Here is a 17,505-nt window from a genome sequence, read left to right on the forward strand (position 1 = left end):
TTTGTAGCAGTCCATAATGAGCAACTTTTATTGGCATTAGGGTGTCAGTCCTGTAAGGATCATCACTTAAGTGTGTCTCAGTGGAGAAAAGATCAAGAATCATGTCAGGAAGACCATGGGGTTTTATTCCACTTGAGCAAGAGCAAATCAGAGCCCCATCAAGCAGGAATGGTGGCCTTTCCCAGGTTCCATCCTTAACTAAACTGACTGTTCCCCCTTCTGATTTCTCCACGGTCTTCTGTCTCTTGCTCTGCCAAACTTGTTTTCTTATCTCTGTAGAGATGAGTGGCTTGTTTGATGTTCTTTCCATGGCAAAAATTTATTCAATGCAAAGTTCACTTCAGACACTTGGTTGAGACTTGAAGTTTAGACCAATCCTGAGATGCGTGGTGATCCTGAGAGAGAGCAGACTGCCTGCCAGGTAAATGGTCCATATTATTTCCTGGGCAGAGGCCCTGACAGGGGCTGGGGTCCATGTTACCTCAGCAGTCTTTCTGCTTGGCCTACTCTTGCTGCTCTGTAGGAAGGCCCTATCTGGCCATTTCTGTGAAACTTGCCCCTTCTCAAGCACTCCGTAACTGTTGGTGTTGGCCCATCAGGCAATAAGGGGATGCCCGAGGTCTGTGCTTCCAAAGATAATAGAAACACCCATGTGTGTGGTAAGATAAAGGTAAGGACACTAAAGAACAGAGTGTGAGAGTTGAGTTCTAAATAACAACAGATGAAGAGAGGATTGGATCCACCAGCTTCTCTGCCAGTTGTGATTTTGATACAAGTTGTGTTGCTTTGAGCTCCTAGCAGAGAGCTAACACTACCTGCTGTGTATTTTGGTCCTCTGTCCTATACTCCTCCAAGACATTTGCAAAGCACCACTTAGATGGGGGACTGGGCCATAGTCCATCCCTAAGAAACTGAGAGCTCCTGAATCCCGGATCTCTGTGGCAAGATTCAGGGATGACTGGGTTTCCTTATAGAAGAGGAGCTCAGCTGAGCAAAGCCTGGAGGCCATATTCCATAGGCCACAGGCCCTTAGGGGCAGGCCCAGAGCCATCCTGAGGGAGCAATACCATCTGGATTGGTGATCTTGCCATCAAAAGGCTTCCTGAGCAGGTTCTTGGTGCCCCTTGGCACTGGCCCTTTTCCTCTGAGTTGGGACTCTGTGAAGGGCATGGCTCCAATAAGCTGAGGTATCTGGTGTATTGGCAGCAGCTAGGAGTGTGCAGTGACAGCTTCAGATGAGGTTGTTCCTGAGACGCTGTTCCTGCTCCAGGGAGAGTTCTGCATTGGCTGGGTATGAATTCCCTGTGGGCCAAAGGAAAACAGGTAAGTAGCCAACCTTACCACAGTCTCATCCCTTCCCTGACAACTTACATAGATCCACTCTGCCCAGCTCCTCCTTTATATCAAGTCATGGCATGGGCACAGACACCAGTCATTCTATAGAAATAGGCCTGGGACAGGTGTGTGGTTTCAGGAACATCAGGAAGAACAGGCTATTGATTGGAAAGAGTTGTGCTAGTTATTCTCCTTTGCCCCTCTCCCCAGGTTCATTCTCTGCCCTTTTTTCCTCTGTGCCCTAGGAAGCTGATGCCTAGCGATTACATCACTCTGGCTCCTTTGTCCTCTTTTTTTGTTTGTTTGAGTTGGGTCAATGGAAAGCAACAGCAGAAGGTCAGAGGGTGGAAGGAGAGAGGCCGGATATTCCTTCCCCTACTTTGGCCCTGTGGTTCTGGCAGTGATGGTCTGTGACTCCTGTTCCAGCTAGGTTCACCCTCCTTCACAACTCTGGCTTGCACCTGGCTGCAAAGCAGCCCTTGCCCCTCTTCAAGCCTAAAGCAGATAACGGTTTTCTACTTTCTTTATGCTTGATGTCTCAACACTCCTTGTTTTCTTATAAATAGTCCTTTAATTAAATAACCTTGGACTCTCACCCGAGTGTGCCTTCTGTTTTCTGCACACTTCTGTTTAGCCCTTTTGCATCCTAAACACTGGCAAGAGGACCTGTAGGACTGCATTATTTTTCTTGCCCTTGTCACTGCCTGGGAACCCTTGCAGCCTGATTCCAGCGTTATGGAGGATCCGCTGTCTCTGTGTGCGTAGCCTTGGATTCCAGTTCCTGGTTCCTCTCAATATCCCTGTTTCATTTAAGTGGCAGCACAATCTACTCAGCCACACAAATTCGAAACCTTAGACTGTTCTTCCTCTTCTCATTTTTGTCCATCTGTTGCCACAGTTATTTTTTGAAAACCTAAATGATCTTTTGCCTCCTTGACTGAAATTTGTCAATAGTTCCCAGAAGCCCACGGGATAAAATCCATTATCTTAGAACTATCACAACCCTCCCTGCGAAAAGCTCTAGTACTTAGTAAGTTTGAAGTATATAGCCCCATTTTACAAAACAGAAAACTCAGGTCGTGATTTCCTCACTGTCCTCCAGCTAGAAAGTGGTGGGACTGGATTCGGGTGACGCCTTCCAAAGCCCAGTCCTGTGCTCTTTCTCTACTCCTCCCATCTTTGACTTTGGCTCCTCCTTCAAACCTCAGATCAAATACTACTTCTGTGAAGCTTGTGCTAGCCCCCAACAGGTTGCTTTCTGTCTGTGCTTGCTCAGCATTCAGTCCACACATTAGTAGTATTGGGGCTATTTGCATGTGTGCATACCCTATCTGACACTTACATTCCTAGTTTCTGGGGCACAGCGTTCAACACAACAGTGAGCCTTAGTAAATGTTTGTTGACTGAATGAACAACTCTGCCCCATCCCACCGCACATACGCAAGTATGAGTGTGAATGCATATCCCATAGCAAATACAGGCATTTTTAACCCTTGAAGATAGAGGGAGTCTTTACTGACAGAACAGCCCCTCTTCTCTGCCCCCACTGGATCATGATGCTTCCTTTGACTGATGCTACCAATCCTGTAAGTGGCTCTGTTTTCCATGGTCCCCTTCTTGCAAGCAGTGATCACAGCTGGAGACAGCAACACAGAGCAAGAGGACTTTTACTTTTGCCTGTGAGGACCCTAACCCTAACTTCTATATGAAAGAGAAAGGAAAAATAATGGACTTGAAAAGAAAATCCTGACATGGCTTGAGGAAAGATTCTAGGACAGATTGGAAACTGAGTTTACAATCAAACAGCCTTAAGTGCAAACAGGGATGTAGAAGATGTAGTTATTGGGTGAAGCCGATGGTCTGACCAGTTCTAGAAGTCTACCTTGTAAGATGTCAAAGGAAATGCATCTCTGTTCCATCCATAGCCTTTTACACACCACACACATACAAGTCACACGCTGGAGTGTGGGAGCAGAGGGTACATTTACAGTCTTCCAGCTCCCTGAGCCTATAGATGGCTGATTCCACAGTGGCTCGGAGTTACCTGTGTGGCAGTTGTGCAGCCAGACCCGGTGCCCATCATACTTGCAGCGGCACTGCAGCATATTGTTGGAGAAATCTGACTCTGCCACTTCATAGTGGGGGTTCACAATCACCTGGAGTGAAAGAGGGGACAACTGAAAATGGGTGATTTGGTTTCTGAATGAGTTGACTGTGGCTGTGATAATCCTTACATGTGTTTCTATTTGCTTCATTAATTCTTACAATTACCCAGGAGGTAGGTACTGATGTTCCCATTTTACAGATAGGGACTGAGAAGTCCCAACTGAGAAACTGATTTATCCAGTGTTCACTGAATCAGTACTCAAACACAGGTTCATTGGACCCAGCTTGACTGTTACTTCCCTAAGAGGACAGCTCCTTTAAGTGACAGGCCTGTCGGAAAACCTGTATGGGAAATTCTTCCCTTCATTTGCCCTCAGGGAAAGTTGTGGAACATCTGGAGGAAATCAGGCTCTGTGGGGAATCCCCCAGCCACCTTACCTGGAAGATATAATTCCCGGGGCCCACGTCTGTGATATCCACCCACTGGCAATCAATGTCATGCCGGTAGGTATCCCAGCAGCCTACAGTCACTCCCTGTTCTCCAAAGTTGGCACATGCATAGCGCCGCTGCAGTCCTGTAAGGAAGGGGACAGACAGTTTTTGAGGCAGGACGAAGCACTCTGCTAGGTCTTTTATTTCCTTTACCAGTTCAGTGTCGTCATGCCCAGTTCACAGATTAAGGACCATCAGAGCTAGAATCCTGCTGTGAATCCAGCACCATAGCAAACCACATTTGTGACAAAGATAGGATTTGTTTGACTGCTCCAGTGCAAATCCCTGTTGAACTAGGAACTGTGGTTGGGAGATTCCAGCACTCCTGTGCTAATTTACTTGTGCATCCGCCTATCCATCCTTCCAACCCTCTAAAGATCCAGTGTTTACCGTGCAGTTCCTAAGGGTTAGGGACTGTGGGTGTGCAGACAGGAAGCAGGCAATGCTTGCCCTCGGAGAGCTCAGCAGAGATAGGACAGGTCTGCAACTCTTCTCCAAGATGGAAAGTGCTGAGTGTTTTAAAAGAAGAACAATGCGTGGGGAATTCAGAGGAAGTAAAAACCTCCTGCGTAAGATTTCAGAAGGTAAGAAATTGCCTTGAATGCTAACTTTTCAAGCCAGGGTCTCCAGGTGCCTTGGGCTGCCGGACAGGGCAGAGAGAAAGCCTGATCCCAAAGGGGCTGAAGAACATAACAAGAGGAGATGCTGATAGGTGCTGACAGGAAACCACATACCTGTGGGGCAGTTTGTGTCCTCCAGACAGAAGCTGGCCTTGTGCCCCTCAGCCACCTTGGAGCCATTGAGAGTGAGGAGGTCGTAGTGGGTGAAGACCTCAATGCTGTGGTAATGCCTGCAGAAGGGGTAGAGCTGTCAGTGCGGCAGCAACAGGAGAGGGTCCTCTCTGGAGGGGCTGGTAGGGAAGACAGGCCCCAGGCCCCATCATGACCCAAGAGGAAAGTTATAGTAGGCAGTGCCCTTCTCCCTCCCAAACCCGAGATTAGTGTGACGCATAGCCTCCTTTGCTGGCACCCCTGCCAGGCAGCAAGTACAGCTGCCTCCACCACCTAGGGTCTCAACCCAGGCAAGAGGTAGAAGCCCTGCCCTGGTCGCCTCCAGGAGGCTGGTGCCTGACAGCAAGTCCTGAACTGGGGGGAGAGGCGGGGCACCGGGTCTGTGAGCAGCCTAGGAGCTGACCTGCTAGGAAGAGGGTCCCTGTAAGCCTGGGACCAAATTGCTACCATTGTTTCCAATCCAGTTATAATGACAGCTCTGTTCATGCTACAGGGAAAGGTGCTTATTATCTCAGGCGAGACCAAGTCCCAAAGTCATTGCCCATTCCTCTCCACTTTCTCCACCCGTGGCTGTGTTCTGAAGAAGAAAAAAAAATTCTGCCTTTGTCACAGGCATTGTCTCTCCCTCTCTCTGGTCTGGAAGCTCCTGATAGGAAAGAATGTTCATTGTCACTTTTTTAGTGGCAGTCTGTTCATGCTGTTCTTTGAGGGCCTTGCCTTACTGCTGAAGGAATCAGCGAGCTTTTCCTGCAGAGCCAGCACCCTGGATGGGATGTCTATTTTGGGCCCCCAGGTTCCTGGGAGTCCCCACTTTACCTGGCTTCTGAAGACAAGGCCTATGATCCAACATAGGAAAAGTGTCAAATACCATTCTAACAGAACAACTCTGCTGGCGGTGACGCCTCTATGGGATGTTGCTGTGGGAAACAGACCCCACGGGCACCATTGACATAGGGAAGGTGAGAGCGATGGAGGGGCAGGTGGATGCCGCTGTCCTCACTGCCTCCTGCAGGCAAGGCCAGCAAGGAGAGCGCACACCCCTCCCAGGAAAACTTGCCTGTGGCCAGGGAAGGGCCAAACTGCTCCCTGGACCCTGCTTTTTGTTCCTAACCCTCTAGTGCCAATGCATGGGCAGGCTCTAACCTGTGGCACTGGTGCCAAACCCAGCTATCGCGTCCAGTCTTTGGACGAAAGTCAGTCCGGCCCAGATTGTAGATCTGTGTGGAGAAGCGCAATAGGCGGCGGTATCCGTAGGGCCAGTCCATGTGATCCGCAGACTTGGAGAGGCAGTTCTCCTCGTGGGCACAATACAGCTGGCTGAGCGGGCGGTCCTCCAAGTAGGCCGTCTCCTGCACTAGCTGGGCATTCATCACCAGGTCTGGTGCACCTGGGGCGGCAGAGGGCATGGCAGTGACTCAAAGGGTGGAAAGGCAGCCAGTCTTAGTCTCCAGCACAGAGGGCAAGCTTGCCCCCAGATTAAACCCTCCGAGAGGACCCCACAAAAGAAGGGCAGTTTTAAGAGTCAGGAGATGGTGAGTTCTAATAACATTTAAAGGAAGTCTATCACCTTAACCTGGGAGGCAGCTACAGTGTCATGGTTAGGCTTGCTGGTTTTGGAGCCAGGCCACCTGGGTTCATTCTTGGCTTACTTTCTGACTGTATAATTCACTAGCTCTATAACTGCTTAACCATTTTGTCTCTCATTTTCATCATCTGTAAGATGAAGATAATGGTGATATTAATCTGATGACACCTGTAACATGTCTGGCCTAAGTAAACATGCAGTTGAAGCTAGTATTTATTTTGTAAAATGCTTTTAAGCCTGTAAAGTGCCTTTATGTAGCTTAGTTCATATAATCCTCTCAAAAAGCTCTGCTGATACCTAACCTGGATACTTTGCCTGTACTGTCACTAAAAATCACTATCACTAAAGTAGTCCTGGGCGGAAGTGAGGCCCTGCCACACCACTGACCACAGCATGCATGCCACCTGGGCAGGCCGGCCGCAGCTTGCCCCAGGCTGGAGCCATCTGCATCTGACAGTTGGCCATGTAGGGTCCTGTGGTATATATTGGAGAGAGCCAGGAAGTGCCCACTGACAAACCTAGAGTTTCTTGGTGAAAGAAGGCGAGCTTTCACAGAGAATGAGAAGAGAAAGGAAAGAAAGCAATGTGAAAAGCCAGGGAGGAAAAACAGGTGGTTAGAGACTGCAGATTGGCTGGCTGTGCCAAGTTGTCGTGAAGGATCAAATGTGTTCAAGAAGAGCGCTCCCACTGTAGGCAGTGGACCAGGGAGGGGTTCGAGGTTCCCAGGAAGGGGAGTCAAGTGGGGAGCAGGCTCCCCACGTGCTGGGAGGCCTTGGTGATGGGGAGGTCCACTCTGATGCCCCATCCCTGCAGGGGAGGGTCTGATGGATGGGCCCAGTGTTCTCCCCAGGGTGCCCTGGGCAGAGAGGAAGCCAGGAGCTCACTGACAAAGGTGAAGGATATCTTGGTGTCGAAATTTGGCCAAGAACAAGGTCAAGTGGCCACTTGGGTTGATGCTATCTGTAACCTTTGGGCTGGATATAGTCCATCTTGGCACTGACCTGGTTGGGAGATGTCAGAGATGCTGCTGCCCTAAGAATCTGGGTTTGTGGGGCAGAGCAATGCCACAGATGGCCTTGTCCCAAAGTCTTTTGGGTAAATCCCACAGCTCAGGAAGAGAACACACAGCTGGGCCTTGGCCCCGGGTGTGCTCATATTTGTATGTCCTCTACGACAGCTTTCAAACTGCTTTTCTGACTACAAACCACAGTAAGAAATACATTTTATGCTGTAACCCAGTACACACATAGTTCCAAGGAAAAACTGCCCTTGCTGTTTTCTGTCCTGTTTCATTGTTTGTAACTGTTGGTCATAACCCAAAGTTGAAAACCGCCGTTCCGTGTCCTTGTGCTTTCTCATGTTCTCAGTGTTGTTTCTCACAATAACTCCGTGAGGGGGCAGGGTATGGATCCTAATGGGATGGGTGATTTGGCCACACAGCTGGGAAACGGCAGAGCTGATACCTTCATTCCCCCATGCTGCTGGCCATAGACCTGGGACCAGCATGCAGGGCCCTCCCTGATGGGGAGCACAGGCCTACCTGTCCCCAGCCCTGTGAGCCCTCCGTCACTCACTGTCCATGCAGGAGACTCCAGCCAGGAAGCGCCCGCCACCGTGGGAGCAGTGCACCGGCCCGTGCCTCTGGCACTGCTGCAGGGCCAGCTCTGTGCCTGAGCAGCGCACCCCACTCATCACCACCTGTTGGGCCCTTGGCGTCCCCGACCAGAACCAGGTTTCCTAAGAAGACAGCCAGCGTCACCCAGTCAGTGTGCCTTTGGAGTCATCTCCTGACTCCCATCTGAGGTGTGGCCTCAGTCATACCACCCCCACCAGGTTGTGTCCAGCCTGGGCCTGAAAATCTTTAGTGATGAGAACCCATATTCCCTGGGGCAGTCCATGACACATTTGGACCCTTCTGATGTTAGAAATCCCCTCCACATATGGAGGTAAAAATCCACCCACCGTGGCTTCCACTACTGGCCCTACACCCCTCTCTCTTCCAGATGGCAGAGGAGGGTCCTGTTCCCCGCCCCTCTGCCTGGGGGCTGTGCTCACATTTTCCCAGCTGCTCCTCAAGCGTCCCAGATGGTCAGTTGTGCTCAGGGTTGCCCAGTCCACACTGTGCGGCAGCCAGTGTGGGTGCAAGTGCAGAGGTTTCTCTGTTGCGGTCATGCCTAAGTCCTCTTGATTTTATTTTTTGATGTATTTTAGATCTATCCACTTATTTCTCCTGGACTACCTGGTCCAGTCCAGCCTCATTTCTCACCTGGGCTACTACAATAGCCTCCTGAGTGTGTTTCCTTGCATTCATGTTAATCTCCACCCAACCGTTTTCCAAATAGCAAAGGAAGAAATCTTTCAAACATGTGGATTGCAAGCTTTGAGTGATCTTGCCCCTGCCTCCTCTGCCCTCATGCTTGATAGCACTCGAGAGAGAGAGCCACACTCCAATCCCTGGCCCTGATTTCCTCAGCTGAATCAAGCTTTCTCTGGCCACAGGGCTTTTGCATAAGCTGTTCATTCCTCCTCCACCTTGTCTGACTAACTTCTATTCATCTTTCCTGCAGATGCAAATGTGTCCCTCATTGACGATTTCATTAGGACTATGTCTTCTTGTTTACCACACTGTTCCCAACACTCAGCATCATGTCGGCTCATAGTTTCACTCAGTAATGAATTGCCAAATGGGCAAAGAGGCAGCAGCTTTAGCACAGGAAGTTTTGGGCCTCAGAACAGGAGGGTGAGAGGTCATATGGAAGAAACAACAGAGGGACCTACCTTGTAGGCATGGATGGCAAAACCCAGGCCAAGCTGTCGGCAGGCCACCATGGCTTCGGTGAGCCCCCAGTTTTCACTGCACACGCTCCCCCAGCGTGGGACCCCGTTCACCTCCACCTGCACCTCCAATAGCCCCTCCTCAGGGATACGCCCACCAGCCAAGCGCACCTGCAATGGCGAGGGGTGTGTGAGGAGTGGGGTAGCCTTGCAGGGAAGAGCTCAGGGCTGTGAGCCTGGAGGTCTGCCCAAGCCAGCTCACTGTGTCACCCTAGACAAGACAGTCCCCTTCTCTGCCTTGGTCTCCTTCTCTGTAAGGTGAGGACAGTGTAGCAGGTAGTCTCTGATGTCCCTGCCTGGTAGAGAAATCTGACTCAAAGTGCCTGGACCAGGGGCTCCTCCTGCTCTGGCACTTGCCCTCCACCATTAACGACAACTGGCAATTTGCAAAGGGCTTTCATGTCCCTCGCCTCATTCAGAGTGACCCCCTGAGAGCGTGAACCCCATTTTACAGTGGCACCAGCGACTTGCTCACAGTCCACGTTAGCACTGACACTTTGCCCTGAGCATCCCACACAGACTCCCTCGTGCCGACAGCCCTGTGGCCCTCTTTCCCAGGCACCTTCTTTCTCAGCTTCACAGGGGACCCGAGACGGGTATGGGAGAGCACATCCATCTGCAGAGCTCCTGTGGCCTCTGACATTTCGGAGGGGCTGCAGCCAGGTCGGCTCTAAGGGAAGGCCGACTGGTGCCCAAAGCAGAAGCGCTAGCTGCTTCTCCTGGACCTCTCCCCGCTAGCTCGATGTGGTGTCCTGGGGACTCCCCAGGGTTTCCCGGCCCCCAGCCTGAGGCCATGCTCAGACCCAAACTCACCTGATTCTGAAAGCCCATGTTAGGGACATTGCACCTGACAGCAGCATCATTCTCATGTTGGCAACCATTCTGGGACCCTTCCAGGGCAGGGCAGTCGCTGAGGGTCCGCTCATATCCCCTGCAGCGCACCTCACTCAGGTGGATGGGCCCTAGCCCTAGATGGGGAGAGAGGTGCTGTGTGCGAGGCTCCATCTCCGTAACCCCACACTTGTGGCTTCCCCTTCACAGCGGGGGATAACTTTCTGTCCTGGCCCTGTCACCCCAGGGCCTTCAAGACATGGACCAGTGGCATATCCAGGCCTTCTAACCCCTCCCCAGGCTGCCTCACTCACCTTGGCCCAGCCGGGCCCCAAAGAGGGCCTCCCGAGCAGAGCCAAAGCCCAGCTGACGACACACGACACTGGCAGAGATGAGGTTCCACCTGTGGTCACAGACCGTGCCCCACTGGCGGTTCACGAGCACTTCCACCCGGCCCTGGCCCACCTGGGCCCCGGAGCGCAGGCGCACCCTCGGCTCCTGCTGGGAGAAACCTGCTTCAGGGACGGCTGAGGAGGAGGCACCAGCAGGGGCTGAGCCCCCACAGCGGGATCCCCAACGGGGCTCCTTCAAGCTCCATGGTGGTGGCCAGAGCCAAGGATGGGGAGTTCCAGTCCTGCTTCTGACTTCCCATAGCTGTCACCCTGAATAAGCTGTTTTTCTTGATCTCCATTTCTTCAATGACCGGTCACCCCCACAGCCTCATCAAGAATGCCCTCTCAAGTGTGGCGCTAAGGCATTTGTACCACCACACAAGGCCATCTCCGTGTGGCACTAAGGTGTCTGTACCACCTCACGAGGCCATCTCAGTGTGGCGCTGAGGCATCTGTACCACCTCACGGCGTCTGTACCACCTCATGAGGGCATCTCAGTTTGGCACTGAGGCGTCTCTACCACCTCACAAGCACTTGCTCATCTCCTCTTTAAAACAAAGGAGCAGGCTCAAGAGCAGGCTCAGGATCAGTACCGGCCCTCAGTGGAATGTAATTAGGATTTAATTACTGTTTTTACGGTCACCTTCTATTCAAGGCGGGTGATGTCAGCTTTCCATTTATGGTAGGGCTATAAATGATCCCTTTTGAATACATTCCAAGGTTCTACAGTTCTGTGATTCACTCTCCTCCTCCGAGTCTGGTTCCTCTCTCCTGCGTGTCCTGGACCTCCCCGCACACCCCACCAGGCAGAGTCCCGCCCGTGCCTCCAAGCTGTGGTGTGAGTGCAGGACGCCCAGGGCTCACCTCTGCCCAGGACCCTTTGTGTTGTGGCTTTGTCTTCGGTGGGCGGAAGTGAGGCCCTGCCACACAGCTGACCACAGCGTGCATGCCACCTGGGCAGGCTGGCCGCAGCTTGCCCCGGGCTGGAGCCACCTGCACCTGGCAGTTGGCCATGTGGGGCTCTGTCCCCAGGCAGGTGACCTGGTGGATCCAGAAGGAGTTCTTATTCGTCAGGCTCTTCAGCCTAGAGGACAAGGGAGACTGAGGGTGGAGGAAGGGCTGAGGGAAGAGCTTCAGGACTAAGGGAGGCCAAGGTAGAAAGGAGGGAAGGGGAGGGTAGGGGATGGGATAGAGGCCCTTCATGCCACACCCCTTTGCCTCCTCCCTCTAGGGTGCTGCTCCTCACCTAGACTTAGGGTCCCTCATCTTCAGATCCCAGACTTTCCTGTTATGGGAGAAAACAGATACGAGGTGGAAGGGGTGTGGAAGTCCCACCCCCTGCCACCTGGTTCCTCATAGTTGTCCTTAAGTTTGCACAGGGCTTTACATTTTGTAAACTTATTCACTAATCTGATTTCAATACTGAGCTTCACAGCAGCCCTGACGGGGTGGCCACCTCACAAATAACCATTTTACAAGGAAGGCAAGCAAGGTCCCTCAGCCAGTCCTAGAGTGGGGACAGGTGGATCAGGCTTGCCCTCTCCCAAGTCCAGAGGAAGGGGAGCATTTAGGGAGGGCCCAAGAGAAGGGGCCCTCTGCGGACAGGTGGGAGGTGAAGGCCTTGCTGGTGGGGGCGGCCCGCCCAGAGACACCCAGGCTACCATCAGGCCTGCCCTCCTCATGGGTGGCAGGCGAGTCAGCGAGACCCAGGTGTGCAATTACCAGGCAGGGGGAGTCAGGCTGCATCCCAGGATCCCCAAGGATGGAGCCAGGGGCTGACCAGCACCCCCATTTCCTCAGAACGGGGTTCCTCTAAGTCAGAGACACAAGGACACTGCAACAAGGGCCTTCTAACCCTTTAGGGAAGCAGGATCAAACTGATTGGGGTGGCAGATGACTCAGACGTACTACGGGAGATTTCTCCCATGATGGGAAACACACAAGTCCTCCCTGACACGGATCTGGCAGAACCAGGACTGTGGCTGTCGTTTACTGGTTGATGCAATCAGCTGTGACAGTTCCGCCTTGTTTCTGACAGAATATTTTTATGTCTCCTCTCTCCAGGCGCCCCACCCCACGCCTCGCTTACACGCAACCCAGTCACAGCCTGGCTTGGATCAGAGCTGAGGAAATTCAGGAGGGAAGCGTTGGGATATTTGCAGTGGAATTGAGGATGGAGGCCCAGAGGCCCTCCCCAAAGCCCTAACGCCAGTCACTGGCTGAGCTGAGGCCAGAACAGTTTGTCTAAACTCTACACGTGGGTGTCACTGCAAGTATCTGCAGGAAAGTCTAGTGTTTTAACCAAGGACACACGGTTTTATGTTCAACTGTTTTCACCGGGGGCGGGGGGCGTTCTGTACCTAGTTAATTCTGTTTACATAATTCGAGAGTGCAGTGTTTGTTTTCTGTTTCTAGGTATTTCCCAGGATCCTGAAGGTCCTCCTCATTCACTTTCCTGTTTATTATTCTGAGGCACCCATGAAGCAAGAAATCCGGGCACATTCCTCAGTAGGGCCTGTTTTCTCTCCCCCAATCCCAACACCTGCTGGATGTCCTGCCACAGACAACACCACTGCCAGTCAGTCCTCACTGAACTCTGCGAGGTCCCACATGCCACACACATCACACACTCGCCTGTGTGCACACTTACTTGCCCCTCACATGAGTCCACACTCAGACTCATGCACACACCCTACATCACATGCACGCACATGAACACACACACAGTCCCTGCCCCACAACCCTGCCTCCTGTGGGGCCTACGCCAGCCGCCCTCCTACCTGTAGTAGTGGCTGTCGACAGGCACCTCGCTGGGGAAGCCCAGCATCCCGCACACCACCCTGCTGTTGTTCATGGTCCAGCCCTGGTCACACACCTGCCGCCAGTGGCCCTCATACTTCACCTCCACGGCTCCCTCGGTCACTGGGCTATGCTGCTTGGCACTGGCAAGGATGGGCTTGAGCCGCACCTCCTCCAGCCGCCGGCCCTGCGGGGTGCACAGTCACCTGTGGGTCTCGGGGCTCCTGCTCCTCCAGTGGAGCCTGCTGCAGACCTTCATGCAGAAAGGCTGGGGCTTGGAGCTTTTAGAGACCATCCCACCCAGCCTGGTCATTGAACAGGCCAGAAAACTGAGGCCCAGAGAAGGGGAGGCATTATCAAAGGCCACAGAGTAAGTGCAAGGCAGAACCTCAGCTTGTCTAAGCCCTTTCCGTCAGTTCCTCGAATTTGTCAAATTGGAGAGAACTAGGCAGATCTGGCCCCCGCTGGGATCAGGATGGGAGCCCTTGGAGTTTGGGAGGCTTTTGCTGGGCATGGAAGGGCCTTCTCTGTACCACCCTGAGAGAGCTGAGATGGGCATAGACCAGCTGCTTGAGACCACAGCAGGATCCTATGGCCCACAAGAACCCCCAACCCTAGCCCTGGGACGACTTAGACCAGTACAGAGTCCCCATCACAACACACTGCATTCAGTGGCCATGGCCAGCTGTCCTGAGGCTGGAGGCTGCCTGGCAGCAGAGCCCTGCCCTGCCCGCTCCTGTTGTTTGGCTTGGGCTGTTTTTAGCTCAGGGTTGTTTGTGCTGGGAAGAGGCAGCAATTGTGGCCAGGCCTCGTGGATGAGGGAGCCCCTTACCCACCGCTGTCTCCCTTATGGGAACAGCTTCTGCGATTCCCAGTGGGGTCAGCTCTGGTCCTCTGGCCTGCCTTGCCTCAGGCTGGGGCCCTCTATTTATGCACCTGCTGCAGGGCACACTCAGGAGTCGGGGGCCCGGGGATGATGCTCAGTGCAGACTGCACCCTTTCCCCTCACTTATCCTCTAGGCCCATCTTCTGGGAGGCTCTCTGTCCTCTGACCCAGCCCTTGGCTCAGACCAGAGCCTGAACAGCCTCCTCACCTGGGGCCCAAGGGCATTGGAGACAGTTTCAGAAAGGTAGCCACGATGGCGCCGGGGGTGGCATATCACCCCTACGTCTTCTGAGTGACTGCAGTCACTGACACCCCAGCCATTAGACCCGCACTGGTCCAAGGAGCTCTCTGTGCCCGCACAGCGCACGTTGTCCAGCCAGATGGGTCCTGTGGAGTAGGGGTGATGCTCAAAGATGGCACAGAGAGGCAGGTCACAGGCTCTGCCTCCTGCATAGGACCCACACTTAGCAAGTCACCTCTTCCAAACCCTGGGAGAAAGTGGCAGGGAGGAGGAAGGTTGGGTCTCCCGGGGAATTAGTATTTATAACCCTGCCTGCTACCTCCTTTGGGCGCTGGCTCTTAGAGAATCTGTTTTTGGAAAATGCCGGGTAGCTCTAGGAATCAGACCTACTTGTTTGCCCATTTTTTCATTCAACATTCTCTAAGCACCCACTGTATGCCAATTGCTATGTTCAAGGAACTTAGAGTTTAGTGGTGGTGACGGCAGTGGCCTTATTACAAGAGAGAATGGGAGGGTGGGAGCAGAGGCCATGTGCAGCTGAGGCACTCAGGAAATGCCTTGTGGAGGAGGTCACATGAGCAGGGTATTAAAGGATGGGTGGGTGTCAGTGAGCCCAGCCCGAGAAGACTGTTACCATCTCCTTGCCATCCCGCTAGGTGGCACCAGTCACTCACCCTCCCCTTGGCCGTACTTGGCACTGTGGGCCCAGGTCAAGGCAGCTTCGAAGCCCAGCTGGCGGCAAGCCACTGTGGCCTCCTGGATAGCAAAGTTGTCGTCACACACGGTGCCCCACTGGCCCTGGTGCAGCACCTCCAGGCGGCCCTCCTCTGGCTTGCTCTCTGGGCCCACCAGCCGGAGCTTAGTGGTGCCCAGTGACTGTGGCCTGCTGGGAGGGGGCTGGCCTAGCAGCAGCAGGAACAGAAAGAGGGTGGCTGGTGGGGACCACGCCATGGTAACTTCAAGGACAGCTGAGGCCAAGATACCTGAGGAATGAGTAAACATCACAGTGATCACCACCTCTACCCAGATCTCAGACCTCTGCAGCAATTTGGCAGCTCCTGGCAAGACAAAGGAAAGAAAACCCCCCTCAAATGTGTGTGTGTGTGTGTGTGCATGCGCACACACACACATAGTGGCATTAATTGAGTCTGGGCCAGGTTAGCTGATTTGGTTCAAATCCACCACATTCGCCATGACCTTGAGGAAGTTTAAACTTAACCTCACTGAGTCTCAGTCTCCTCATCTGTAAAATGGGGATAGTAATCTCCATCTCACGGTGTTGTTGAGCGTTAAATAAAACACCGTATGGAAAGTGCTTAGCAAAGTCCTAGCATTGGTGAGTACACAATAAACAGCAGCTCATATACACCTAAAATCTTATGTGCAGGCAGACGAGGTGGTCCACCATTTGAGTCACGGGGATGCCCCCAGGGTGCCCTCAGGTCAAGACTATCTACCCCAGGGACACTGCCACCACCTTCTGATGTTCCTAGCACCCTAATCAAATGTGTGAAATGCCGCCTTCACCTAAAAGGCACATGGAAGGCTGGAGCAGAAAGGGCTATTAGATGGGCATCAAGGACTCCACCACTCATTGGCTGCATGGCTTGGGCAAGTCTCTTCAACTCTCTAGGTCCTGACACTTTCTTTCTTTTTTCTTTCTTTCTTTTTTTTTTTTTTTCTGAGACAGAGTCTCGCTCTGTCGCCCAGGCTGGAGTGCAGTGCTGCAATCTCAGCCCACTGCAACCTCCGCCTCCCAGGTTTAAGCAATTCTCTGCCTCATCCTCCTGAGTAGCTGGGATTACAGGCGCCCACCACCACGCCCAGCTAATTTTTTTGTATCTGTAGTAGAGACGGAGTTTCACCATCTTGGCCACGCTGGTCTTGAACTCTTGACCTTGTGATCCATCCGCCTTGGCCTCCCAAAGTGCTGGGATTACAGGTGTGAGCCACTGTGCCCGGCCCTGACTCTTTATTTCTAAAGTGAGGAGATGGAACCACGTATCATCTGATCCCTCCTGCAGCTTGGATAGCCTGTGATAGCCTCACATCCATCTAGGCGTATGATTCATGCAGATTCGATACACATTTTTGGGATACTTGCTTCAGGCCAGGTGCTGGGACACAGAAATGAAGACATCGAACACCCTCCCTACCTTCATGAAGCTCAAGCAAGAAGAATTAGGGAAGCCTTTCAAAGAAGGGACACTTAACCTGAGCCTTATTGGGCAAATAAGATTCTCCTGGGTGAGAAAAGGGGCATTTGAGATACAGAGAAGAGGATTAGGAAAGAGGGAAAGAGGTGAGTTTGTGCAAGAGCAGGAAGTGCCCTTCTCTTACCCCCAGACTACAGTGTGGGGGTTTGGAGGGGAAAGAGATGGAGGGACGAGCTGGGGCCAATGATCAAGGGCCATGTGTACTACACAGAGGGTTTGCCTTCATCCTGTAGGAAGCGAGGGGCCAGGGGAGGGTTTCAGGCGGTAAACAGAGAGGGCCCCTGTCTCCAGGAGGCTGTAATCAGACATTCTTTGGGTCCTTAGAGAGGGGATGAGGCTGGGGGCGGGTCCTCTCCCCCTCACACAGCAGCCTTGGTCCCGGGACCAGCAGGTGGAGAAGGGCATAGAGGAGACAGTCTCAGCTGGTTAGAGCTGTCAGAGACCTCTGGAGCCACCGAAGCTGAAGCTCCTCCACCCCAAGGCTCTGCTGCCGATGGGAGCTAAGGCCGACCTGGAACAGGGGATGGAGAAGATGGGCTAAGAAAGCTCGTTCTGATGAGACCTGCCTCTTCCACAGCCATGGCTCCTCTTGGGGAATCATGCAGCTCATCCGCTTGAGTGGGGAGGCTCTCACAGGCCCCTGCCACTCTCACTTCCATGGACGGCATCTGCCCTACTCCCTCTCAACGGCCTTGGTCAGCAGGGCTGGGTGGAGTGGGCTCCTAAAAGTGTACTAGACAAGTTCTGGGAATGAAGCTCCATGGGAGTGGGGATGTGTTGTGTCCCCAGTTCCCAAAATAGTATCGGGTGTGTAGGTGGCACTCATTCATATCTGTGGTTGCATGGATGGGAGTTGGCAGCACAGTGCTTGAGAGCACAGGCTGGGCGGTCAGACTGCTGGGGTTCAAATCCTGCCTCCACCAGTTCATTTGGAAGTGATCTTGGGCCAGCGATTTAGTTTCTCCCTGCCTCAGTGTCTCCCTCTGTAAAGTGGGG

General features: G+C 52.9%; 1 protein-coding gene across 5 annotated transcripts in view; it reads right to left on the reverse strand.

The window, feature by feature from the left end:
• LOXL4 (lysyl oxidase like 4) overlaps nucleotides 1-17,505 on the reverse strand; it is a 20,507-nt gene continuing 3,002 nt past the window's right edge. For 3 of the 5 annotated variants that reach the window (XM_063710358.1, XM_063710357.1, XM_063710359.1), the window contains 13 exons: nucleotides 14,968-15,276; nucleotides 14,261-14,439; nucleotides 13,148-13,353; nucleotides 11,614-11,652; nucleotides 11,232-11,451; nucleotides 10,290-10,476; nucleotides 9,958-10,112; nucleotides 9,088-9,255; nucleotides 7,884-8,046; nucleotides 5,868-6,111; nucleotides 4,668-4,783; nucleotides 3,880-4,016; nucleotides 1-3,491 (listed from right to left, as the gene is read on the reverse strand). In XM_063710358.1, coding sequence (XP_063566428.1) covers nucleotides 3,144-3,491; nucleotides 3,880-4,016; nucleotides 4,668-4,783; nucleotides 5,868-6,111; nucleotides 7,884-8,046; nucleotides 9,088-9,255; nucleotides 9,958-10,112; nucleotides 10,290-10,476; nucleotides 11,232-11,451; nucleotides 11,614-11,652; nucleotides 13,148-13,353; nucleotides 14,261-14,439; nucleotides 14,968-15,244 — 2,439 coding nt within the window. In that variant the 5' untranslated portion in view covers nucleotides 15,245-15,276 and the 3' untranslated portion in view covers nucleotides 1-3,143. The remainder of the gene's footprint in view (nucleotides 3,492-3,879; nucleotides 4,017-4,667; nucleotides 4,784-5,867; nucleotides 6,112-7,883; nucleotides 8,047-9,087; nucleotides 9,256-9,957; nucleotides 10,113-10,289; nucleotides 10,477-11,231; nucleotides 11,452-11,613; nucleotides 11,653-13,147; nucleotides 13,354-14,260; nucleotides 14,440-14,967; nucleotides 15,277-17,505) is intronic. The other 2 variants (XM_063710361.1, XM_063710360.1) reach the window with 2 other exon arrangements.

Source organism: Gorilla gorilla, chromosome 8 (genome assembly GCF_029281585.2).
Source record: "Gorilla gorilla gorilla isolate KB3781 chromosome 8, NHGRI_mGorGor1-v2.1_pri, whole genome shotgun sequence".
In the NCBI taxonomy this organism is placed as follows: domain Eukaryota; kingdom Metazoa; phylum Chordata; class Mammalia; order Primates; family Hominidae; genus Gorilla; species Gorilla gorilla.